A 19,738-nucleotide genomic window follows, 5' to 3' on the forward strand; every position below is an offset into this window, starting at 1 on the left:
CCCCCCAGACCTGACAGACACCATCCCACACCTGCACACCTGACAGAGACCATCCCGCCCCCGCAGACCTGGCAGAGACCATCCCGCCCCCGCAGACCTGGCAGAGACCATCCCACCCCCGCAGACCTGGCAGAGACCATCCCGCCCCCGCAGACCTTGCAGAGTGTGGCCAGGCGCGGGCTTGAGGCGAAGGTGCCGTCCTGCAGGTAACGCTCACACTCCTCATGCCAGTGCTGCCACTTCAGCTCCAGCTCTGTCAACGTCTGCATGTTCCCAGGCTACGGAGACAGGCCGTGGGTGTCAGGGCCATGCAGCACAAGGCTTCCTGGGGACCCGTCTCCTGGGACCACTCACACTGAGAATGGGCATCGTCCTCATCAGGTCCCCCAGGACTCTGCACATGCCGGCCGAGGTGGGGCTGGCATTGGCCTCCTTGGAGAGCATCTGCCGGGCTTCATCCAGCCGGCCCTGCAGCACCAAGATGGTCACCTGGAAGACCCCAAACCACACACATTCATGGGAGGTTGAAGGCCCTGTCTGCAGAGCACAGGCCTGTCCCCTCAAGCACTCCAGCTCTGTGACTATGCAGGAGCTCCCCTGCCGGCTGACATCCAGTCCCACCCCCACCCCAACTGGACGTGTATGCATCGTTGCTTCTTTAACACATTGCTACAAATGACGGTAATACATCTAAAAACATGTGTTTTTAAGCACGGTCAATTAAAAGTGTGCGGTACATCTTAAACCCCAAGGAAAGCATCCGGAGCACAGCCCTCCTCGCCTGGGAATGCAGTACTCCACTCCTGGGGAGCAGGGAAGAGGCTAACAAACAGCTTTTCCTCAGCTCGGAAGCCGTGTGGGCTCCCAGGTCCCCCCACAAACTCTGGAGATGACAAGCATTAAGGTGGGAAAGGGCCCAACCCGCATCTGGCTCTTACCAACTTCCAGAAGTTCTCATGCTTGCTTGGATTCTCACTGGCCAGAAGATCTGGTAACAAACTGTCCACTTCACACACATGCAGACGGATCCAGTCAAGGAGGTGGAGGAGGAGGGGCCCAGCTGCAAGGAGACACGCTCATCACACACAAGGGCCTCAGCCGCATTCCACACTCACATCAGAGACGCAGGCAGACATGCTAGTGTGTAAGAGGCCCAAGTCAAGGGCTGAGCAAGGAAAAGCCGTTTCTTCTGGGGAGAATGAGAGAGGCAAAGTTGAAGTGAACACCCTCTGTCCAGGCAGCTCCAGTGCTCACCGACCACAGGAGCGCAGAGCCCCGTCCCCACAGCCCGGGTGCCCACAGCCTCCTCATTATCATGCAGTGATGACAGCTTTAGCGCAGCTAGGTGTGACGTATGTGTAATAAAACAGTGACATGCCTCCAGATCTACTGTAGGAAGCAGACATGTAACTTTTTATTTGTTGATAAACAATACCCATTGATCATCTGTCATTTCAGTGGGTCAAGAATCTGAGCCTGCCTCAGCATCGTTGACAAATAATTTTAAGTTGCTTAACGCTTTATAAATCAAATGCTATGGTTACACTGAAATGAGCACACGTCTATAAAGAATAGGGTGTAGCACTGCTAACCCTGAGGGGACCTTCTCTGGAAATGGTGGGGGAGAGCTGAGTAATCTCGCCCTGTGGGGTTTACTGCCTCCCAAAATCCCACCACAGGATCAGCCGTGAGTCCAGGAACTGCAGCCAGCCAAGCCCACCCTAGTCCAGGCCCGGTGCTGACCACAACAGAAAGATCCAGGGGACAGAGTAGGAGGGTCTTCCCACCCTTCTCACAAGAACAGAGTTCTCCAAGCCCATTTGGCCCCCACAACGGACAACTCTCAGACATTGTTCATTCTGACCATCGATCCACAGTCTAACACTAATACTAGACCAACATGTGCTTCCTCGATGCTCTTCAGGGGTGGAGAGCCCAGCATGTCAGTCTTCCAGGACACACAGTCTCTAAGGCCTACAGAATCTTCCACAATATTGTGTGCCTCGTAGTCCTTTCTGACGGCTATCATGATGAAAATCACTGGGAGGAGAGCCAACCCACCAGACACCATCCCACTACACAAAAGGGACAAAAAGGAAAGAGAACGAGCAGAGGTGGCCTCTGATGCTGACAGAATTGTCCCACGCTTACCAGGGGCGACTTCAATAAACAGAATCTCACAGAGATTCCAAATAAGCTCCATTGCCGACAGAATGGAAACCTAGAAAAATCAGAAAGTTCTCAATGAAAAAAATCCCTGAGGTTTATGCTCAAAGCAAAGGAACAGAGAGAGCACGTGATGACTGTGGTGGACCCCGACATGCCTGGTGGGCCCCAACCCGCCTTGTCAGCACTGACCACCTTGGGTCCAGGCAGAGCTTCCGTGGTGCTGCACAAGTAAAAAGTTTTCTTATTCTAATGACTGTGATTTTACTGTAAGATGTTATAATACCACAACTAGCATACTATATATGACTACCATGGTTCAGAAAGGGTCTGTATTTGAGTAAAACAGGAGAGAAAATTTTTAGAAAAATACTCAGTATATTTATCAAACACTATTATTAGGAACTTTGGATAAAAAGCATGAAGTTAGAGCTCAATGGACTGAAGCTCAGGGAAAAGTCTCCAAAGGTAAAGTCCAAACCATGATACCCAAAGCCACCAGACCTGCCCCCCCCCCCGAGCAGGCCACACGACTCCTCCCCCGCTCCCCTGTCCAGACAGTATCGCATCTTAGTCTTCAGGGAGAAATAAGTGCTTTGCTGACTTCAAAGATAGTGTATTTGTTCCTTCTCACAACTCTGACAGTTGTGCCTAGGTTTTCTACTTCCCACAAGAACTGAGAATGTACACAGAATTCACCAAGCACATAAGTGTGGAGCAGTGTGCCAGGCACCAGGATGTGGGAAAAGATCCCCATGACCCCAAAAAGCTATCTATGCACCCAGAAAAAGAAGAGGCTTCAACCAGCAGTGATGACTTTCAAGTGGATGCGAAGTTCCAGGGGGCATTCGGACCAGTGTCAGAAGGGGCCGGCCTCCACTTACCTGGCTGCTGTACTGGTGGCCACTGGCTGCATCTTTAGCGGCAACTGATGAAACACAAAATAGCTCATGTGAGCAACGAGACCTTCTGTCGTCTTACTACACCGCACAGCACTGAGCTCCCTGGCTCACAATTTTCCCTTTAAATTTTTTTTATTTTATTATTTTGTGTGTGTGTACCGTCAAATCAGATCTGACTGGTACAGGAGATTGTCCCTCCTTCCCCGGCAAAGCATCTGGTGGATTCGAACCATGTGCCTCTGGGATTGTAGTTGCAGCTCCTTGCCACTAGGCCACCAGAGCTCCGATTTTCCCCTTTTAACGACCATCTATTTTCACCACAGGCTAGTGTTTTCCCTCTTTTATTTTTTTCTCCTTGATATAAAAGTGATTGATTTTTACTATTAAACCTGTATTTTTTGTTTGTATTTTCCCCCACTGTTCCACATTTCCTTCCCCTGCTTCCCTTTGTTTAAACACTTCCTTCATCTTTGTTGTAGATCAATCATTCCTAAACTAAAGCCCTCAAATCACAAGCAGCACTGGGACCTGCAATCCAGCGGGCTGGAGGTGGGCTGGTCTAGCCTCCACATCCAGGCATCTCCCCAGCCCACCCCATGCTGGTGGTTACAACCTCCCAGGTCAGAGACTGAATAAACACTATTTGAAAATCCTTTAGTTGGCCCTTTAGCCTCATACCTTTCAACCAGAATCATTTAATGTGTTCTGACTTGACATATCCAAGACGGTTGTTGAAAATGAAGGATTAAGTACAACGGGAGGAATAGCTGAGTGGTGCAGCTAGCGAGCCCGGCTGCAACCTGAAGGCCTGCATCCACCTAGAGGCAGTTGGACGGAAGCCCTGGCACTGGAGCCGCCCGGAGCCCGGTGTGACTCACACACGGCTGCCTGCTTGTGAACTGACACCACAACTATTATTTTTAATGGGAAAGTAAGGATTTAGGACTGGAATGCCAATCAGACTGAAGGCGGACATGGTATTTACAACTACAAATTTCCCCCTCAAAGAATATAAAGTACTTATTTTTACATATAAAAATGAGAAGCTCATTTTATCAATTACCCATGTATGGATTTTAAACACAAATGTTTAACTGCACACATCGGATCCGTACTTGCTGCCCGGTGCATCTCCTCCATACATGCCCTCAGGGCGGACCGGTAGTTTTTACTCACTCGAACCAATCTGCGACAAATGACACGACAAACCAGATGAGCCTCAACATCCTGGAGGGCCAGAGACCGAGCAAGTGCACAAAAGCAGACAGGAGCTGCCAAAGCACGCAGGTGCCGACGTGAGGCGCACCCAGATGGCCAGGGCTGGACAATGTGAACGGAAGTGAAATATCCAAACCACAGAATAAAAAAAAATCCACGACCTAAGGAGTGACTTAAATAAATGGAGAGAAGGGACAGCTCCTCCTTGAAGCAAATTGTCAATGAATAAATGTGCAACAGAAAAACCACAGGCAGGTCCCATGGGAATTCCTAAGATCAGATGAGGAAATCAGGGAGGAGAAGCATGGGTGGCACGGTCTCAGAGTATCTATCCCAACACACTTCCTAACTGCAAAGGGAGAGGTGGGACCATTACAGGGGAGTGCAAGCAGCCCAGCAGAAAACCACCTCGACTAAGCAGTCAAGGTCAGCATCGCCAGTAACACAGCATCACTGGTAACATGCTGCACGGAAAAGGACACACCAAGTTTTCAAGTTTTTCAGCCCAAGGCTTTGGAAGTGAATCTTCAAAGACAAAACTGTCATTTTTGTGTTAACTTCCAAATCTTCCAACAGTGGAATTTAATTCAATGATTCTTAGATGCTTATCTGGCCTAAATGTTCTTCTTTGGAGGGTAAATAAAATGGGAATATGGACAAAGAAAATTTATCAAGCCTGCAAGAAGGTCAATGTGTTCCCTGTGAGACATGTCCAGTCCTACTCACTATGACATCTAGCACGAGCTCCCTATGAAAATGTCCCCCCTCAATCATTCCTGACATCTGTGATGTACTAGGTGCACATACTTCCTATGAGACACGTCCACCCTAATCACTTATAACATCTAGCAGCGATGCCATAGACTAGAACACCCTCTCTCTATGGGAAACTGACCTGCATGCAAGAAGACAAAGAGGCATTTCTTTTGGCTTCTCAGACTCGAGCTGTGAACTCCAGCATCTACCAGCAGGCTACTTACTGAGTTTTTCTGGATTTGCCACTCAATTCTTCCTCCATTCTCTGCAGGCCAAGGAAGATTCCGTGGGATTCATTGAAGAGTATTCTCAAGATTCGAGAGTAAATGTCCACATCCTTCCGGATGACATAAACAAGGGGGCAGCCTGGGGCAGCCTTGGAGTTTTCTAAAATACAGCAGAGAAAAATATAAACATTTATCACCAACACTCCCAAAAGCAATTAAAGCACTCTGATCAATACAATTTTCAATGGATCTCATAAGTAAGAGAGTACATAAGTTATCATTTACTAAACAACTACTTGGCTAACTGACTGGAAGAGATTTATATTTGTTCCCATTCCGAAGACGAGTGACCCAACAGAGTGTGGAAACTATAGAACGGTATCATGGATTTCACACGCAAGCAAGATTCTACTGAAGATTATCCAAAAACGACTGGAACAGCACATCAGCAGAGAACTGCCAGGAGTCCAGGCTGGGTTTAGAAGGTGTCGTGGTACTAGGGATATTATAGCTGATGTTAGATGGATCTTAGCTGACAGCCGGGAATACCAGAAGAATGTCTGTGTTTCAGTGATTATGCAAAGGCGTTTGACTGTGTGGTTCATGACAAGCTGTGGCGGACTCTGAGAAGCATGGGAATCCCAGAACACTTGATTGTGCTAATGCAAAACCTACACTTGGACCTGGAGGCAGTCGTCAGAACAGAGCAAGGAAACTCTGCATGGTTCAAAATTGGGAAGGGCATATACCAGGGATGTGTCCTGTCTCCATACCTTTTCAACTTGTATACAGAACAGATTATCCAGGGGGCTGGGCTCTATGAGGAGAAATGTGGGGTCCAGATTAGTGGAAGATCTATCAACATTCTGCATTATGCAGATGACACAACCCTGCTTGCTGAAACTGAGGAGGAGGACCTGAAGCACTTGCTGCTGCACAGGGTCAAGGACTACAGCCTCCTCCAATATGGATTGAGGCTCAATGTCAAGAAGACAAAGATTCTCACCACTGGACCATGTGGCAGCATCAGGATGGATGGTGAAGAGATTGAGATTGTTCACAGCTTTCGTTTGCTTGGCTTCACAGTCAACATTCTCAGCACCAGTAGCCAGGAAATTAAAAGGCGTACTGCAATGGGAAAGTCTGCTGTTAAGGACCTCTCCAAAGTACTGAAGAGCAATGGTGTCTCTCTGGGGACTAAGACGTGTCTGATACAGGCCATGGTCTTTGCAATCACTTGTTATGCATCAGAGAGTTGGACAATGACCAAGGAGGATAGAAGGAGAATTGATGCCTTTGAGCTGTGGTGCTGGAGAAGAGTATTGAGGGTACCATGGACTGCTAGGAAAACAAACAGATTCACCCTGGAGAGGGTTAAACCAGGCTGCTCCTTGGAGGCAAGGATTCTGAGGCTCCATCTAACATACTTTGGACATGCTGTAAGGAGAGACCGTCCTTGGAGAAGGACATCATGCTTGGGAGGGTGGAGGGACAGCACAGGAGCGGAAGGCCCTCTATGAGGCAGATTGATTCAGTGACTGGGGTAGTTGGGATGGGAGTGTCAGAGACAGTGCGACTGGCACAGGACAGAGCAGAGTTTAGGGCTGTTGTACATAGGGTCGCTATGAGTCGTAAGCGACTCGACAGCACATAACAACAACAATTATCCATACGTAAATATTAAACATAAATGCCTAAGACCTGATGTCTCAATTCACCAGCACACTTGATACAACTTTCTGCCTCCATCTACTGAAATTCACCTGGAACATACCTGCCTGTGTAAAGTCCATTTTTAAGTTAAACCTACAAAGTGTCATACAATTTCACAAAGTCATGTAAAAACTTTTTTGTTATTATTGTGTACCACCACTATCCCTCAAACAAAGAATAATTGATTACATCACGTTTCAAGAATGATGAAAAGGTTCCAGTGCTAAATTAGAAATTGCCTGTTTGCAGACATTTCTTATCTAATAGCTTCTGGGATAGGTCCAATGGTTTTTATCTTGGACACAATTTCAGTAAATTTAGACAAAATTAATTGGCCTGTTTCCAACAATTCATGAAATCTAGGAATGCTGATAAACTTTCTCATTAAACTGGAAAAGGTACCATATCCAGACACTCTCATAAGAGTATCTCCTAAAAGACTGACTCTTTACAGATCCCACAGTCCTGTCAAGCGTGGGGTCTCCAACACCCACCTGTTGATGGGGATTTAGCAACAAAAGGAATAATTTCTAGATCTAAAATACAGAAAAACTACGTTTCTTAAAAACGGTATAAACTCTTGAAAAGAAAAAACAAAACTATAAAAACTCTTAATTTGCTCCTTATAAAATAAACCAAGCTGTTGAAAGAGAAAAGTCTATCAAAGATTTGCAAGAAAAGCTCTTCAACGTTTAGTAGTAAGAAGCTACGCTGCAATCCCAAAGGCACAGTTCAAATCCACCATCTGCTCCATGAGAGAAAGATGGGCAATCTCCTCCCCTGACATTTACTGCCTCTGAAAACCCAATGGAGAGTCAGTTATGGGTCAGTTAAAACTTGACAACACACACCAACAAAAACAACTCTCATTATAAAATTTCCTGCGAGCTCTGGTGGCCTAGTGGCAAGAAGCTGCACTGCAATCCCAGAGGTGTGTGGTTCGAATCCACCAGATGTTCTGCTGGAGACGAAGGGACAATCTCCTCCTGGACCAGTTAGATCCAATTTGACAGTACACACATAAAAAATAATAAAATAAAAATTAAAATAAAAAAAATATTAAAATAAAACTTTCGTTTCTTCTCATTACCAGCAGGGATTTGTCAGGAGAAGAAAAAGCAACAAAGGCCGAACTGTTTGATTCTCCAGTTTTATTTCCGCTTTTCTGGCCACAGACCAACTCAGCCTATAAAACTCTTGCTCAGTGGAGTTCACAGTGCAGACGTACACAATGGCCATGGAACCTGGAAACTCACAGAGAGGGTTGCTGGGAGGAACTGAGTCACTCTGGACAAGAAAAGGGATAGGTTTGGGTACAGAAACACCAACAAAAAAGAAACAGGGAGGGAACCAAAAACTTAGAATCCAAGCTGTAGTACCAGAAAGACTATAATTAATCTTCTCACAATTCTAGCCTCATAAATCAACAAAAATATAAAAAAATTTCAAAATATGCAAACAGTACAAAATAAATTCAGATGTTTTATGCCATAGCTACTGAGACTAAAGGAAGGAAGGAGATAAAAAAACAAAACCCACCACCAAAAATACCCTCTGTGCTAAGATGGATAATCTGAAAGGAAAACAACAAAATTACCTTTTTTGTTGAACAAAGTTTCACACACCAGCATCTCCCCTGGGCCCCAGTTAAAACACATTTGCTTCTTCTTGGAATCCACTCCTGGAATCAACTGATGATAAAACATAAATGTTAGTCTTACTGAGGAAACCACCCTCGAGTCCATTCCAACTCACAGGAACTTTATAACAACCGAGCTGAACTGCCATCGAGTTTCTGAAGCTGAAAATACTCACACAAGCAGTTGACCACACCTTTCTCCAGCTGAGTGGCTGATGGGTTCAAACTGCTGAACTTTCTCTTAGCAATAAACCTTCTGCACTACCACGTCCTATTCTTACTGAAGGCTTTGCTATACAATTGATTTGCAAACAAAAAAACAAGGGGAAAAAAACCTGATTGGCAAATATGATCTTACAAGGTGACACATAATCTGTGTGGGGAGCTTAGTTGGCTTAGTGGTTAAGGAGCTGTGACGCCAACCCAAAGGCATGTTAATTCGAATGCACCAGCAGAATCCACTGGAGAAAGATGTACAATCTCCTCCTGTGCAATTTACACCCTCTGAAAACATGCTGAGCGTCAGCTCTGAGTCAGTTCCGACTCGATGGCACATAACGTTATGGGTTGTATTCGACTTGACAGCACCTAAAGAAGCAGCAGTATGTCCGACAAATGAGAGGCAAAGCTTCGCCATCCTTGCCTCCAAGGAGCACTCTGCTGTACCTTCTCCACAAGTGTTTGTTCTTTTGGTAGTCTGGGGGACACTTGGCACTCTTCTCCAACACCACAGTTCAAAGCATCAATTTTTCTTCTGTCATCCTTATTCACTGTCCAGCTCTCAGATGCAGAGCAAGTGACTAAAAAGACCATGGCCTGTATCAGGCCCACCTTGGAGCACAAAATGACAACACTGGTTTTCAATAGTTGGGAGAGGTCCCTGACTGCAGACCTTCCCAATGCACCACATCTCCTGATCTCCTGCCTGCAGGTACCAAGTGCAGTGACCGGATCCAAGTAAGATGAGGTCATTGACAGCTTTCTCCATCTTGGAGTCACAGAATAGTTGGATAGGAGTTAACCTGGACAAAGGGCACACGTAGATTTTTCTGTGTCTGAGCTTGCAAGGATCCTTAAAACACATGAAAAGAAAAGCATACAGGCATTTTTCTGGGAAAAGAATCTTTGACTTGGAAGGGGGAAAAAATAGTGATGACTACTAGTCTAGATGAATTACTCATGATTATTCTACTGTATTGAATCTGTGCTTAAGCATCTTTCAATCTGCTAATTACTAACATGCCTTTCCATGCCTTAATAACAGTTACCTGGGCATCAATTACTTAACAAGACACAAATGCTAGGAGTGAGGTCATAAAATGTTAAGGATTATTCATCAGCCTCTTTAGAGTCTGGATTAATTCTCACACAAAGACAAGGGTGAGTCTGAACTTGCAGAACTGCGGCTCACACTCAAGACTGGGCCACCCTGGGAGGCTCTGTCACAAAGCTGTTTTCCTCCCTGGTCTCAGTATCAATGCAGAGCTGGCTTATACAGGCCCGCCATCACCAGACCAGAACCAACAGCTGCCAAGTCCATTCTGATTCATGGAGACCTTGTATGCAGCGCAGGATGGGCTCTGTGAGGTTTTCAATAGATGTTTTTTTGGGGGGGAAGTAAGTCAATCGCAAGGCCAGTGTTTTAAAACTGTTTGTACCATTCAGGAACCAAACATCACCCGTTAGGTTTGGCTGTGTGTATGTATCAGTTTAGAGGATACTTGTTTCAAACCCTTTGTAGACAGACAGGTGGGGACACAAAATTTCAAAAAGCTGTCCCAGGGATTCTGACAATCTAATTCTTCTGCTTGCATGTTGTTGATGTTGACTGTCCTGGAACAAAAGACCTGACGCCTTACTAGAACTATCGTCATTTCTCAAAGTTCATAGTTTCCAGAGGCATGTTTAGGGAAATGGATGCTTCCAAACCTGTTTTAAACTAAGAGCTCCACCAAATACTGTCCACTATGGGTAACAGTTATGCCACTGACACCCCAATGGCACAAGGTTCAGCATCACAGCAACTCCAGTTTACCTCAATACAGCATATTGACAGAAGAATGCTTTACCATTTAGAAAACTGTTCCTCCAAACCATAACCCACTTTTAAATACAAAGGCCCTCCCCGAGATCTTGTTGACCCTAAATAGAGGCTTAAACACCAAACCAATATAGTATATTGTTGCTATGTGCCATTGAGTCACCTGAAATGTATAGTACAGCAGCTCTGAACCCTTCCCTGTCCTGAGCCAGTCTCACTAACTCTGACACACCAACTCCCATTGCCCCAGATACTGTTATCAATCCATCTCATCCGGGGTCTCCCTCTCCTCCGCTGTCCCTCCACCATTCCAAGCATGATGTCCTTCTCCAAGGACTGGTCTCCTGGCCACGTGCCCAAAATATGTGAGACAGAGCTTCAAAATCCTGGCCTCCAAGGAGAGACTTGGTTTCACCCTCTCCAAACAGACCTATTTGTTCTCTTGGCAGTCCATGGTATGTTCAAGACTCTTCTCCAGAATCAAAACTCAAAGACATCAATTCTTCCGTCATCCTTAGTTATTGTCCAACTCTCTGAAGCATAACAAGTAATTGCAAAGACCATGGCCTTTGTCTCTAGACTGACATCGTTGCTTTTCAGCACTCTGGAGAGGTCTCTGACAGCAGATTTTTCCCAATGAAATTCTTGGTCTTTTGATTTCCTGATTGCTGAGTGTTGACTGTGCATGTACATCATTGGCCAAAAAATGACATGCTATTTAGTGACTATTTAATATTTAAGGTACTTTATAAGTACTTAGGATAGAACTAACGCCCTATAGTAGTAAGCTATCTAGAAAGTTAAAACTTATTTTAGCTTTCCCTTAAAATCATCTTTATCTTGTTAAGTTTTCAAACTATTCCTCTTTGCAGTACTTGGTTTTGTCTCCAACTGCTCTGCAATCTTGCATGTTCAACTGAAAATGTAGGCATTTTTACATTCTAAAAAGAAAAGCAAAGAGAAACAGCCAAGTAAGGCACAGTTTAATGAGGCTTAGCTGGGCAATCTCCTCCCCCGGGATTTACAGCCTCTGCAAACCAGCTAGGTCAACTAGGAGTCAGGTCCTACTCAAAGGCAACATGTGAAAGAGAGGTTGCCAAGGCAGGTCCCTGGGCAGTGCAAATGGTTTGCATTAGCCTACTAACCTCAAGGTTGAAGGTCTGAACCCACCCTGTGAAAGAAGGTTTGACAATTGGCCACCATAAAGACTATGACAGAGAAAACTCAGTAAAGCAGTCTCCTCTGTTAACACACAGTGTCACCACGAATGGGAATCAATACCAGAGTACTGGATTTGGGGTTTTTTGATGTTTTTTTCTTTTAGGAACTGCCAAGATAAAATGTGCAACTACAAGTGAATGAAAACTGGCTTTACTGTAAAATTTTAAATCAAAATTAGGATTTAAAAGTTTATTTTTTAAAAAAAAAGATGCTCCCAAGAAGACGACTCCGAACGTTAGGAAAGGCTCTCCACAGAGGATGTTGGAGCTTAGACTGGAAAAAATGAGGAGGAGATAAAACCAGGGGGGGTTTTATCTCTGAAAAAGCAGAACGGGAGGTCCAATCGACTACCTGAAAGCCATGCTAAACGTCACAGATCTCTCATCCTGGACATAGCTTCTTGAGAGGGCTGTGAACTGAACAGAGCAGTTAAAATGGGAGTAGTCTCCAGAGAGCAAGAAAGTTTAAGAAACCTGGAGCCTGCGCTGCTCCACTATCAGAGGTCAATCTCAGGGCGCTAAAAAGCGGAGCATCTTAAATCTGTTAGAGGAACAAAGTCTCGCCCTACTTGGTCCAAGCTGACTCTAATTCCAAAAGGAAATGCGATAGAACGTGGCCTTCGCGGGCAGGTTTCTGAGGAACAAATAGAAACCGAGCCAGCACCACGACCCAAGCGCCGACACCTAGTTCAATGGGGCGGAGGGAAGAGGGATGGGGTCCACGAGGCTCCAGAACATGGACAGGCGGCAGCGACGGCGCAGACGCAGCCCTAGAACCTGGAAGGCAAGTGAGCCTTTCGGGGTGTTCTTACAGTGACTGGAGGGTCACAGTCGAGCTCCTCCATGGCGCCGCGATCAGCTGCGGGAAGCTAAACTGGAGGCCGATGCTCCCGATTCTGGGTTCCCGCCGGGCGCCGACTCAGAAGCAGGACACCGCCCAGGCGCCTCCGGCAATGCCTGTCAGGTTTGGCTGCCCGACAGTGAGGAGGGCCTCTGCTCTCAATCACGACCACCATCACGGCCCTTTACACTTAACGCTACCTTCATGGACTTGACAACACGTAAGAGAAAAAGCACCGGTGCAGCATATCCTCACAGGAATGTTCCTGCCGGGTCAGGCGCCGCCTCGGACAGCCCCGAGCCAGGCGTGGAGAAGGCCCCCGAGCAGCGGGAGCGGCAAAAGGCCCACAGGGGCGGGAGCGGAGAGGGTGCGCATGCGTAAGGGGGCGTGCCTCTGAGGTTGGCGTAGGGCGCAGGCGCAGAGCCTGCTAGTTCTGTCAAAACTGGCTTATTGTGCCCGTTCTTGGACTTCATATTAGAATCGTCACCCCTTCCGGGGGTGTCCAGAGTGAGGGTTTTAAGTCACATAAAACATCATGTTAGAAGAACAGTGCCTGAGAATGTAAGTTTCTTTTTTTTTCGGGAAGAAATTGATCCAAGGTCAAATACCCCAATGGAATGAACATTTCTTTCCCTGAAATCAGAATCATCTCGCCAGTGAAAAGATGTGTTGAAGTTAGGAAAAGTGTTGGTTCAATCCCATGCCCATCACGGCTTCCTCCAAATCCCTATCACAAAAGCTATTTGTAGGTTTAAATGTTGCATAGTTTTGCCCGAAAGTCCATCATATCGATTTTACCATCTTGTTTTGTAGTATCCAAATGAATCTGTTTCTCCGTTCTCCGAATCTGACACCAACAGCGTGCGGTGAGTATGAAGAATAATGAATTCATGTCCTTTGTTCAAGTGGTGAAAACACCTTTTATTTGAAAAAAGTAAACAGTAACATACTTTTTAGTTATTAGATAGATCTACTTTCACTAATCAAGATTATTGAAACGAAAAGGTAAAATCAAGCTTAACATTGATAGAAGTTATGCTTGATTTTCCCTCAGAGAAGATCTGAAACAGGATGAGAGTAAAAGAAGAGAACAGAATAACAGATAAAAAAGAAGTCACATTTCAACAAAACAACTTAAATTTTTTTCAAGAAAAAGAAAAGTCCTGTTTCTCAGAGTAAGACCTCGGGGAAAAGTTCTAACAAGTGAAAAGAACTTGGAAAGTACTAGTGCTATGTTCTTTCTTTATATTTTGTGGTTGTTGTGTATCTTAGAATCAGAAACAACCTATAGCTGACCTTCCAGCGGGTTTTCAGAGGCAGTTAATCCCATGGGAGAGATTGCCCATCCTTCTCCCACAGAGTAACTGGTGGATTTGAACCATGTGCCTTTAAGATTGCAGCTCAGCTTCTTGCCATTAGGCTACCAGAGCTCCCTAGTTTATATTTTAAGGCTAACAAAATATCATTAATTTAATACAAATATTAAAATTGATTAATAGGTAGATAACAGAAATATTCTTCACTGAAAAATTATTTGAAAAAAAATTATTTGAACTAAAAGTTGCTGTATTCCACTAACTTATTCAAATACACTCATTTACAGTAAGAAAAGATTACTGGTCTCATAGAACCTCCAAGACTACAGTCACCCTTCAAGTCTGTAATTAAAATCTCAACCACCAGTTCTTGGACATTGAACTAGCAGTCTGTCCTCTTACCTGCCTCTTCTAGGATCGGCCAGTTTCTGTAGCCCTGAGAGTGACAGCTTGTGATTGGACCAGCTAATTGTAGCTTCATCAGTCCTTAAAACCACCTGAAACAGGAAAAGTCACCAGCCTGACACCTGTTCCACAAATTTGGAACTTTTTAGCCTCTACAACCACGTGAACTGTTTATTGAAGATAAGTGTATATGTGTGTATGTGTGTGTGTGTGTGTGTGTGTGTGTGTGTGTATATATATATTTCTGTGTCTGTATGTGTGTGAGAGGACATTTATAAGGGAGCTCTGGTAGCATAAGCCATGGGGAGTTGTGTTGCTAAACCAAAGGTGACCCCTTTGGTTCAAATCTACCAGCAGCTCTACAGGAGAAAAATGGGCATATCCTCCTGTGTCACGTAGAGCCTCTGAACACCTACTGGAGGATTACCTGTGAGTCAGAATGAGAGGAAGTCTCATCAATGGTCTGCATCATGCAGATGACAAAACCTTGATTGCTAAAAGTGAGGCAGACTTGAAACACTTGTGGCAAAAGATCAAAGACTATAGCCTTCACTATGGATTACATCTCAACATCAAGAATTAAAAAACCTCACCACTGGACCAATAAAAAACATCAAAAGAAATGGAGAAAAGTTTGAAATTGTCAATAATTTCATCTTACTTGAACCCACAACCAATATCCTGGACACCAGTAGTCAGGAGATCAAGAGATGTATTGCATTGGAAAAGTCTACTCTCGTCCACACCTTTTCAATCTATATGCAGAACAGATCATCCAGGAGGCTGGGCTCTATGAGGAGGAATATAGCATCAAGATTAGGGAAGACTCACCGCATTATGCAGATGACACAACCTGATTTGCCAAAACTGAGGACGACCTAAGGCATTTGCTGCAGAAGCCAGAATCTCCATGGTGAAGGAACTCCGTGGATTTGGAAGATGTATGAGGATTTAAAGATTTCCATTTGCAACAATCAAGGAATTGCAAATAATAAAGAAATTCAAATTTTTATTTTAAAAAAGTCTACTCTCAGGGATATCTCCAAATTACTGAGGAGCAATGATGCCAATCTGAAGACTAAGGTGCACCTGGTTCCTTCAAATTGTCTTTTCAGTCACTTGGTGTGCATTCCAGAGCTGGACAATAAGGATGACAGAAGATGAACTTATGCCTTTGAGTTGGCTCAAGTATATTAGAGATGAGGAGGATGGCACAGAATAGGACAGGGTTCAGATCTGTTGTTCATAGGGTTAATATGAGTTGTATTCAATGGTACCGAACGACAACAAAAGTAAAAATGTCATATAAAGGACTAAGTTGCACTTTATCCATACCACAGTATTTTTATTTGCTCTATATGCATTCAGGCAATGTTCTTTTCAGTGACTTGTTATGCTGCTGAAAGCTAGACAATGAATAAGGATGACAGAAGAATTGATGCCTTTGAACTGTGGGGCTGGAGAAGAGTACTGAATATCCCATGGACTGCCAAAATAAAAATAGATATATGTTGGAGAAGATGCAGCCAGAGTGTTCCTTGGAGGCAAAGATAATAAAACATCATTTCATATATTTTGGGCACATTGCTAGGAAAGGCTATTCGTTGGAGAAGAACATCATCCTTTAGAAGGTGGAGGGATGGTGAATGAGAAAAAGACCCAAACCAGGTGGATTGACACAGTGACTGCAGCTATGGGATTGAGTGTGTCTGAGATGATAAGGATGGCACAGAATAGGACAGGGTTCAGATCTTGTTGTTCATAGGGTCGCTATTAGTCATACTCAATTCAACAGCAACCTAACAACAACAACATATTCATGCAACACAACAAAAAAATTGTCAAGAATTGGCGAGCTCTGGTGGCCTAGTGGTAGGAAACTGCACTGCAATCCCAGAGGTGTGTGGTTCAAATCCACCAGATGCTCTGCTGAAGAAGGAGGGACAATCTCCTCCTGTACCAGTCAGATCCAATTTGACGGTACACACATAAAAAAAAGAATAAATAAAAAAAAATAATAAAAAATTAAAAAAATAATAAAAAAATTGTCAAGAATTAAATTTCTTTGGATCCACAATCAATAATGATAATAGTAGCAGTCAAGAAATCAAATGACAAGTTGTGCTACATTGGGCAAGTGATAATGAGCAAGGATGTCATTTTAAAGCCTGGCCAAGCCTTGATTGCACAAGGTGGCCAGGGGTAAGGAGGTGTGCTGTCAATCCAAACGCAGGCAGTTTGAACCCCCTACCTGTTCTGCAGGAGAAAGAGAAGCAATTTCATATCCAATTTATAGCCTCTAAAAAACTGCTCAGATTCAACAGTGAGACAATTCCAACTCACGATGGCATATTGGAGACTTTGATACAGCCAGAATGAAAAATATAAAACAAACTGGTTGGACCCCGTTTTCTCTAGACACAGTGGAGAGAGTAAGAAAAGTAATCATCCCACTTCAGCTGGCGTTTGAGCTTAGGGCCTTCCAGGACCTTGACAACCAGAGTCCCCACGCACAACACAGATGCCCTCTGCTGGCAGAAGAGCCACATGTATCGTGAGCCCTCCACCAGAGATGCTGACTCCAGGAGGAAATGAAGTACCAGGTAAGTAAGTGGATGAATTCAAACCCAGGGGGTGCCAGCTGCTTTGTTGAGAGAATATTCTAGCTACTTCCTTGACAAGGAACTGAGGCCTCCAACCGACAGCCACATGAATGAACTTGTGCATATCAGAGTGATCCTCACCTTGAACTACTGAGACTAACTCAGTTTTGAATTTTATTTTTATTTTTTTGTATTATTTTTACATGTACCGTCAAATCAGATCTGACTGGTACAGGAGATTGCCCTCTCCTTCTCCAGCAGAGCATCTGGTGGGTTTGAACCGCGTACCTCTGGTATTTCAGTGCAGTGTCTTGCCACTAGGCCACCAGAGCTCCCTTCAGTTTTGAATTCTTAATCCACCAAAACGTGTTCTAAGTCACAAAGTATACTAACAAGGATTTTGAGTATCTTTTTTTTTAGTGCTGTTGAGTCAGAATCAACTCATAGCTGGCCCTCTTGTGGGTTTTTCAAAGGCTATAAATCATATATTAAAAATGGGGGAGAAATATAAAAAATCTTATACTTGCCACTTGCTCCCGGGGAGACGGGGGAAGCGCTTTATTTCTTGAAGTAATAGAGTTGATGTTTCCAAAAACTGAACCAAGATCTTATGGAAAGAGTGACTATGGAATTTCCAACCTCAAATTATATTTGAAGTTAAAATTAGGGCATTCACTGGGAAGAAACTGGATCCTGAAACGTGGAATAGAGACATATTATCAAATAATCAAGAAGCTAGGAACTTAGGTCAAGCTGGATTCAGAAGAGGCTGTGGCATGAGGGATACCATTACTGATGACAGATGGACCTTGGCTGAAAGCAGAAAATACCAGAAGGATGTCTTCTTGTGTTTTAGTGAAGGCATTTGACTGTGTGGATCATGACAAATTATGAATAACATTGAGGAAAATGGAAATTTCACACCACTACTTTGTGTTCATGTGAAATCTGTACATGGACCAAGAAGCAGTTTTCTCAGCAGGGGACACTGCATCGTTTAAAATCAGGAAAGATGTGTGTCAGGTTTATATCCTTCATTTTCTCCATACCTATCTGAGGGAAGCCGAATATCAAATTTAATAATAGTAGACCAAATGCTGTATCGGGAAATGAGGGAGGCTTAATACAAGCTGAAGGTCACCTTGTGACACTGGGGCATTCCTTAGGAGTCAACATTGTTCTTAGTTTGTATCAGATGAATCCCTCCCTCTTGAGATTAACATAAAGAGGAACTTGGCCTTAGCTGTAAAAGATTTCACCATTATCCTTTGTTTTGTACTTCCTTGTGATTCTATATAAATACTCAGAGAAGCATGGCTTGAGGTCTTCAGTCGAGAACTGCTGGCCCCCTGTTTTACGCTCTCTGCTCTATCTCATTCCTGGTTGTTTGTCTCTTTATTATAAAATTATTCTATTCTTTGGGGCCCTCGGTTTGCAACACCTATTCAATCTCTTTACTGAACAAATAGTTTGAGAAACTGGACTATATGTAGAAGGATGTATCAAAAGTCATGGATGAGGGCACTCTGGTGGCCTAGTGGCAAGAAGCTGCACTGCATTCCCAGAGGTACGTGGTTCAAATCCACCCGATGGTCTGCTGGAGAAGGAGGGACAATCTCCTCCTATACCAGTCAGATCTGATTTGACAGTACACACACAAAGAATAATAAAATATAAAAACCTTTTAAAAAAAGTCATGGATGATATATCAACAGCTTGTGTTTAAATTAATTCCTTCAAAATAGATTGCTTCTCAACATCAAGATAACAAAAGTCCTCACCACTTGACCAATAGGCAACCTCATGATAGATGGGGGGAAATGGATAGATGGGGGGGAAATGGAAGCTGTCAATGACTTCATTCTGCTTAGATCCACAAACAATACCCATGGTAGCTGCACTCAAGAAATCAAATCTGTGTTGCATTGAAAAAATTTTGCTGTCAAAGACCTCTTTAAAGTGTTCAAAAGCAGAATATCATTTAAAGACTAAGATGTATCTGATCCAAGCCATTATATTTTCAATTTCTTTCTATGCATCTGAAAGTAGAACAGTGAATAAGGATGACTGTGTAAAAGTCAGTGCCTTTGAATTTTCATGTTACCAAACCATAGTGGATATACCATACACTGCCAAAAAAAAATCTTAACATATCTCTCCTTGGAGGAAGTGCAACCAATGAGGTTCTTAGGGCAAGGGTGATGACACATGGTCTTATACACTGTGGACGAGTTGTCAGGAGTGGCCGTGCTTAGAAAAAGACTTCATACTGGGAAAAGAGAGAAGGACCCTCAATAAGATCAATCAACACAGTAACTGTAACAATGGACTTGAGCATGGAGGATAGAGTGATAATGATGCCAGTAAAGCAAGGTCCAGATCTATTGTTCACAGGGTCATAGTTTCCACCACACCTACACAACAACAAAGACTCCACTTTTGTCAGCTAAACTATCTTCCCCAGGAAAACCACTCTCCCTTCTTCCCCGACCCTTACCCTCATTTGAGATTAAACCAGAGGTACTGGAAGAGTCTTTGTCTGAGTTGGTGCCTGAGGCAGAAACCTTGAAGTTCATTACTGAACATCAGGACCCCACCTCACCGCTGATTTTTGCTTCTAGAAGTACAGCCATCCAGTTGGAACCAACTCATTGTTGACTTTTGTGAAGGTTTCCTGAGACTGTGACTTAT

At 44.1% G+C, this 19,738-nt stretch overlaps 1 protein-coding gene across 1 annotated transcript in view; it reads right to left on the reverse strand.

Annotated features, from left to right (window-relative positions):
- The window catches only part of NUP85 (nucleoporin 85kDa), an 18,795-nt gene extending 6,067 nt beyond the window's left edge, over positions 1-12,728 (reverse strand). The window contains exons 1-9 of the mRNA XM_006886216.1: positions 12,695-12,728; positions 8,580-8,673; positions 5,267-5,429; positions 4,184-4,254; positions 3,051-3,094; positions 2,152-2,221; positions 939-1,060; positions 355-489; positions 156-278 (exon numbers count right to left, since the gene is read on the reverse strand). Coding sequence (XP_006886278.1) covers positions 156-278; positions 355-489; positions 939-1,060; positions 2,152-2,221; positions 3,051-3,094; positions 4,184-4,254; positions 5,267-5,429; positions 8,580-8,673; positions 12,695-12,727 — 855 coding nt within the window. The 5' untranslated portion in view covers position 12,728. The remainder of the gene's footprint in view (positions 1-155; positions 279-354; positions 490-938; positions 1,061-2,151; positions 2,222-3,050; positions 3,095-4,183; positions 4,255-5,266; positions 5,430-8,579; positions 8,674-12,694) is intronic.
- Between the last annotated feature and the right edge of the window lie 7,010 nt (positions 12,729-19,738).

The sequence above is a fragment of the Elephantulus edwardii genome, unplaced genomic scaffold (genome assembly GCF_000299155.1).
Source record: "Elephantulus edwardii isolate Elephantulus edwardi_28Jun2011 unplaced genomic scaffold, EleEdw1.0 scaffold00048, whole genome shotgun sequence".
In the NCBI taxonomy this organism is placed as follows: domain Eukaryota; kingdom Metazoa; phylum Chordata; class Mammalia; order Macroscelidea; family Macroscelididae; genus Elephantulus; species Elephantulus edwardii.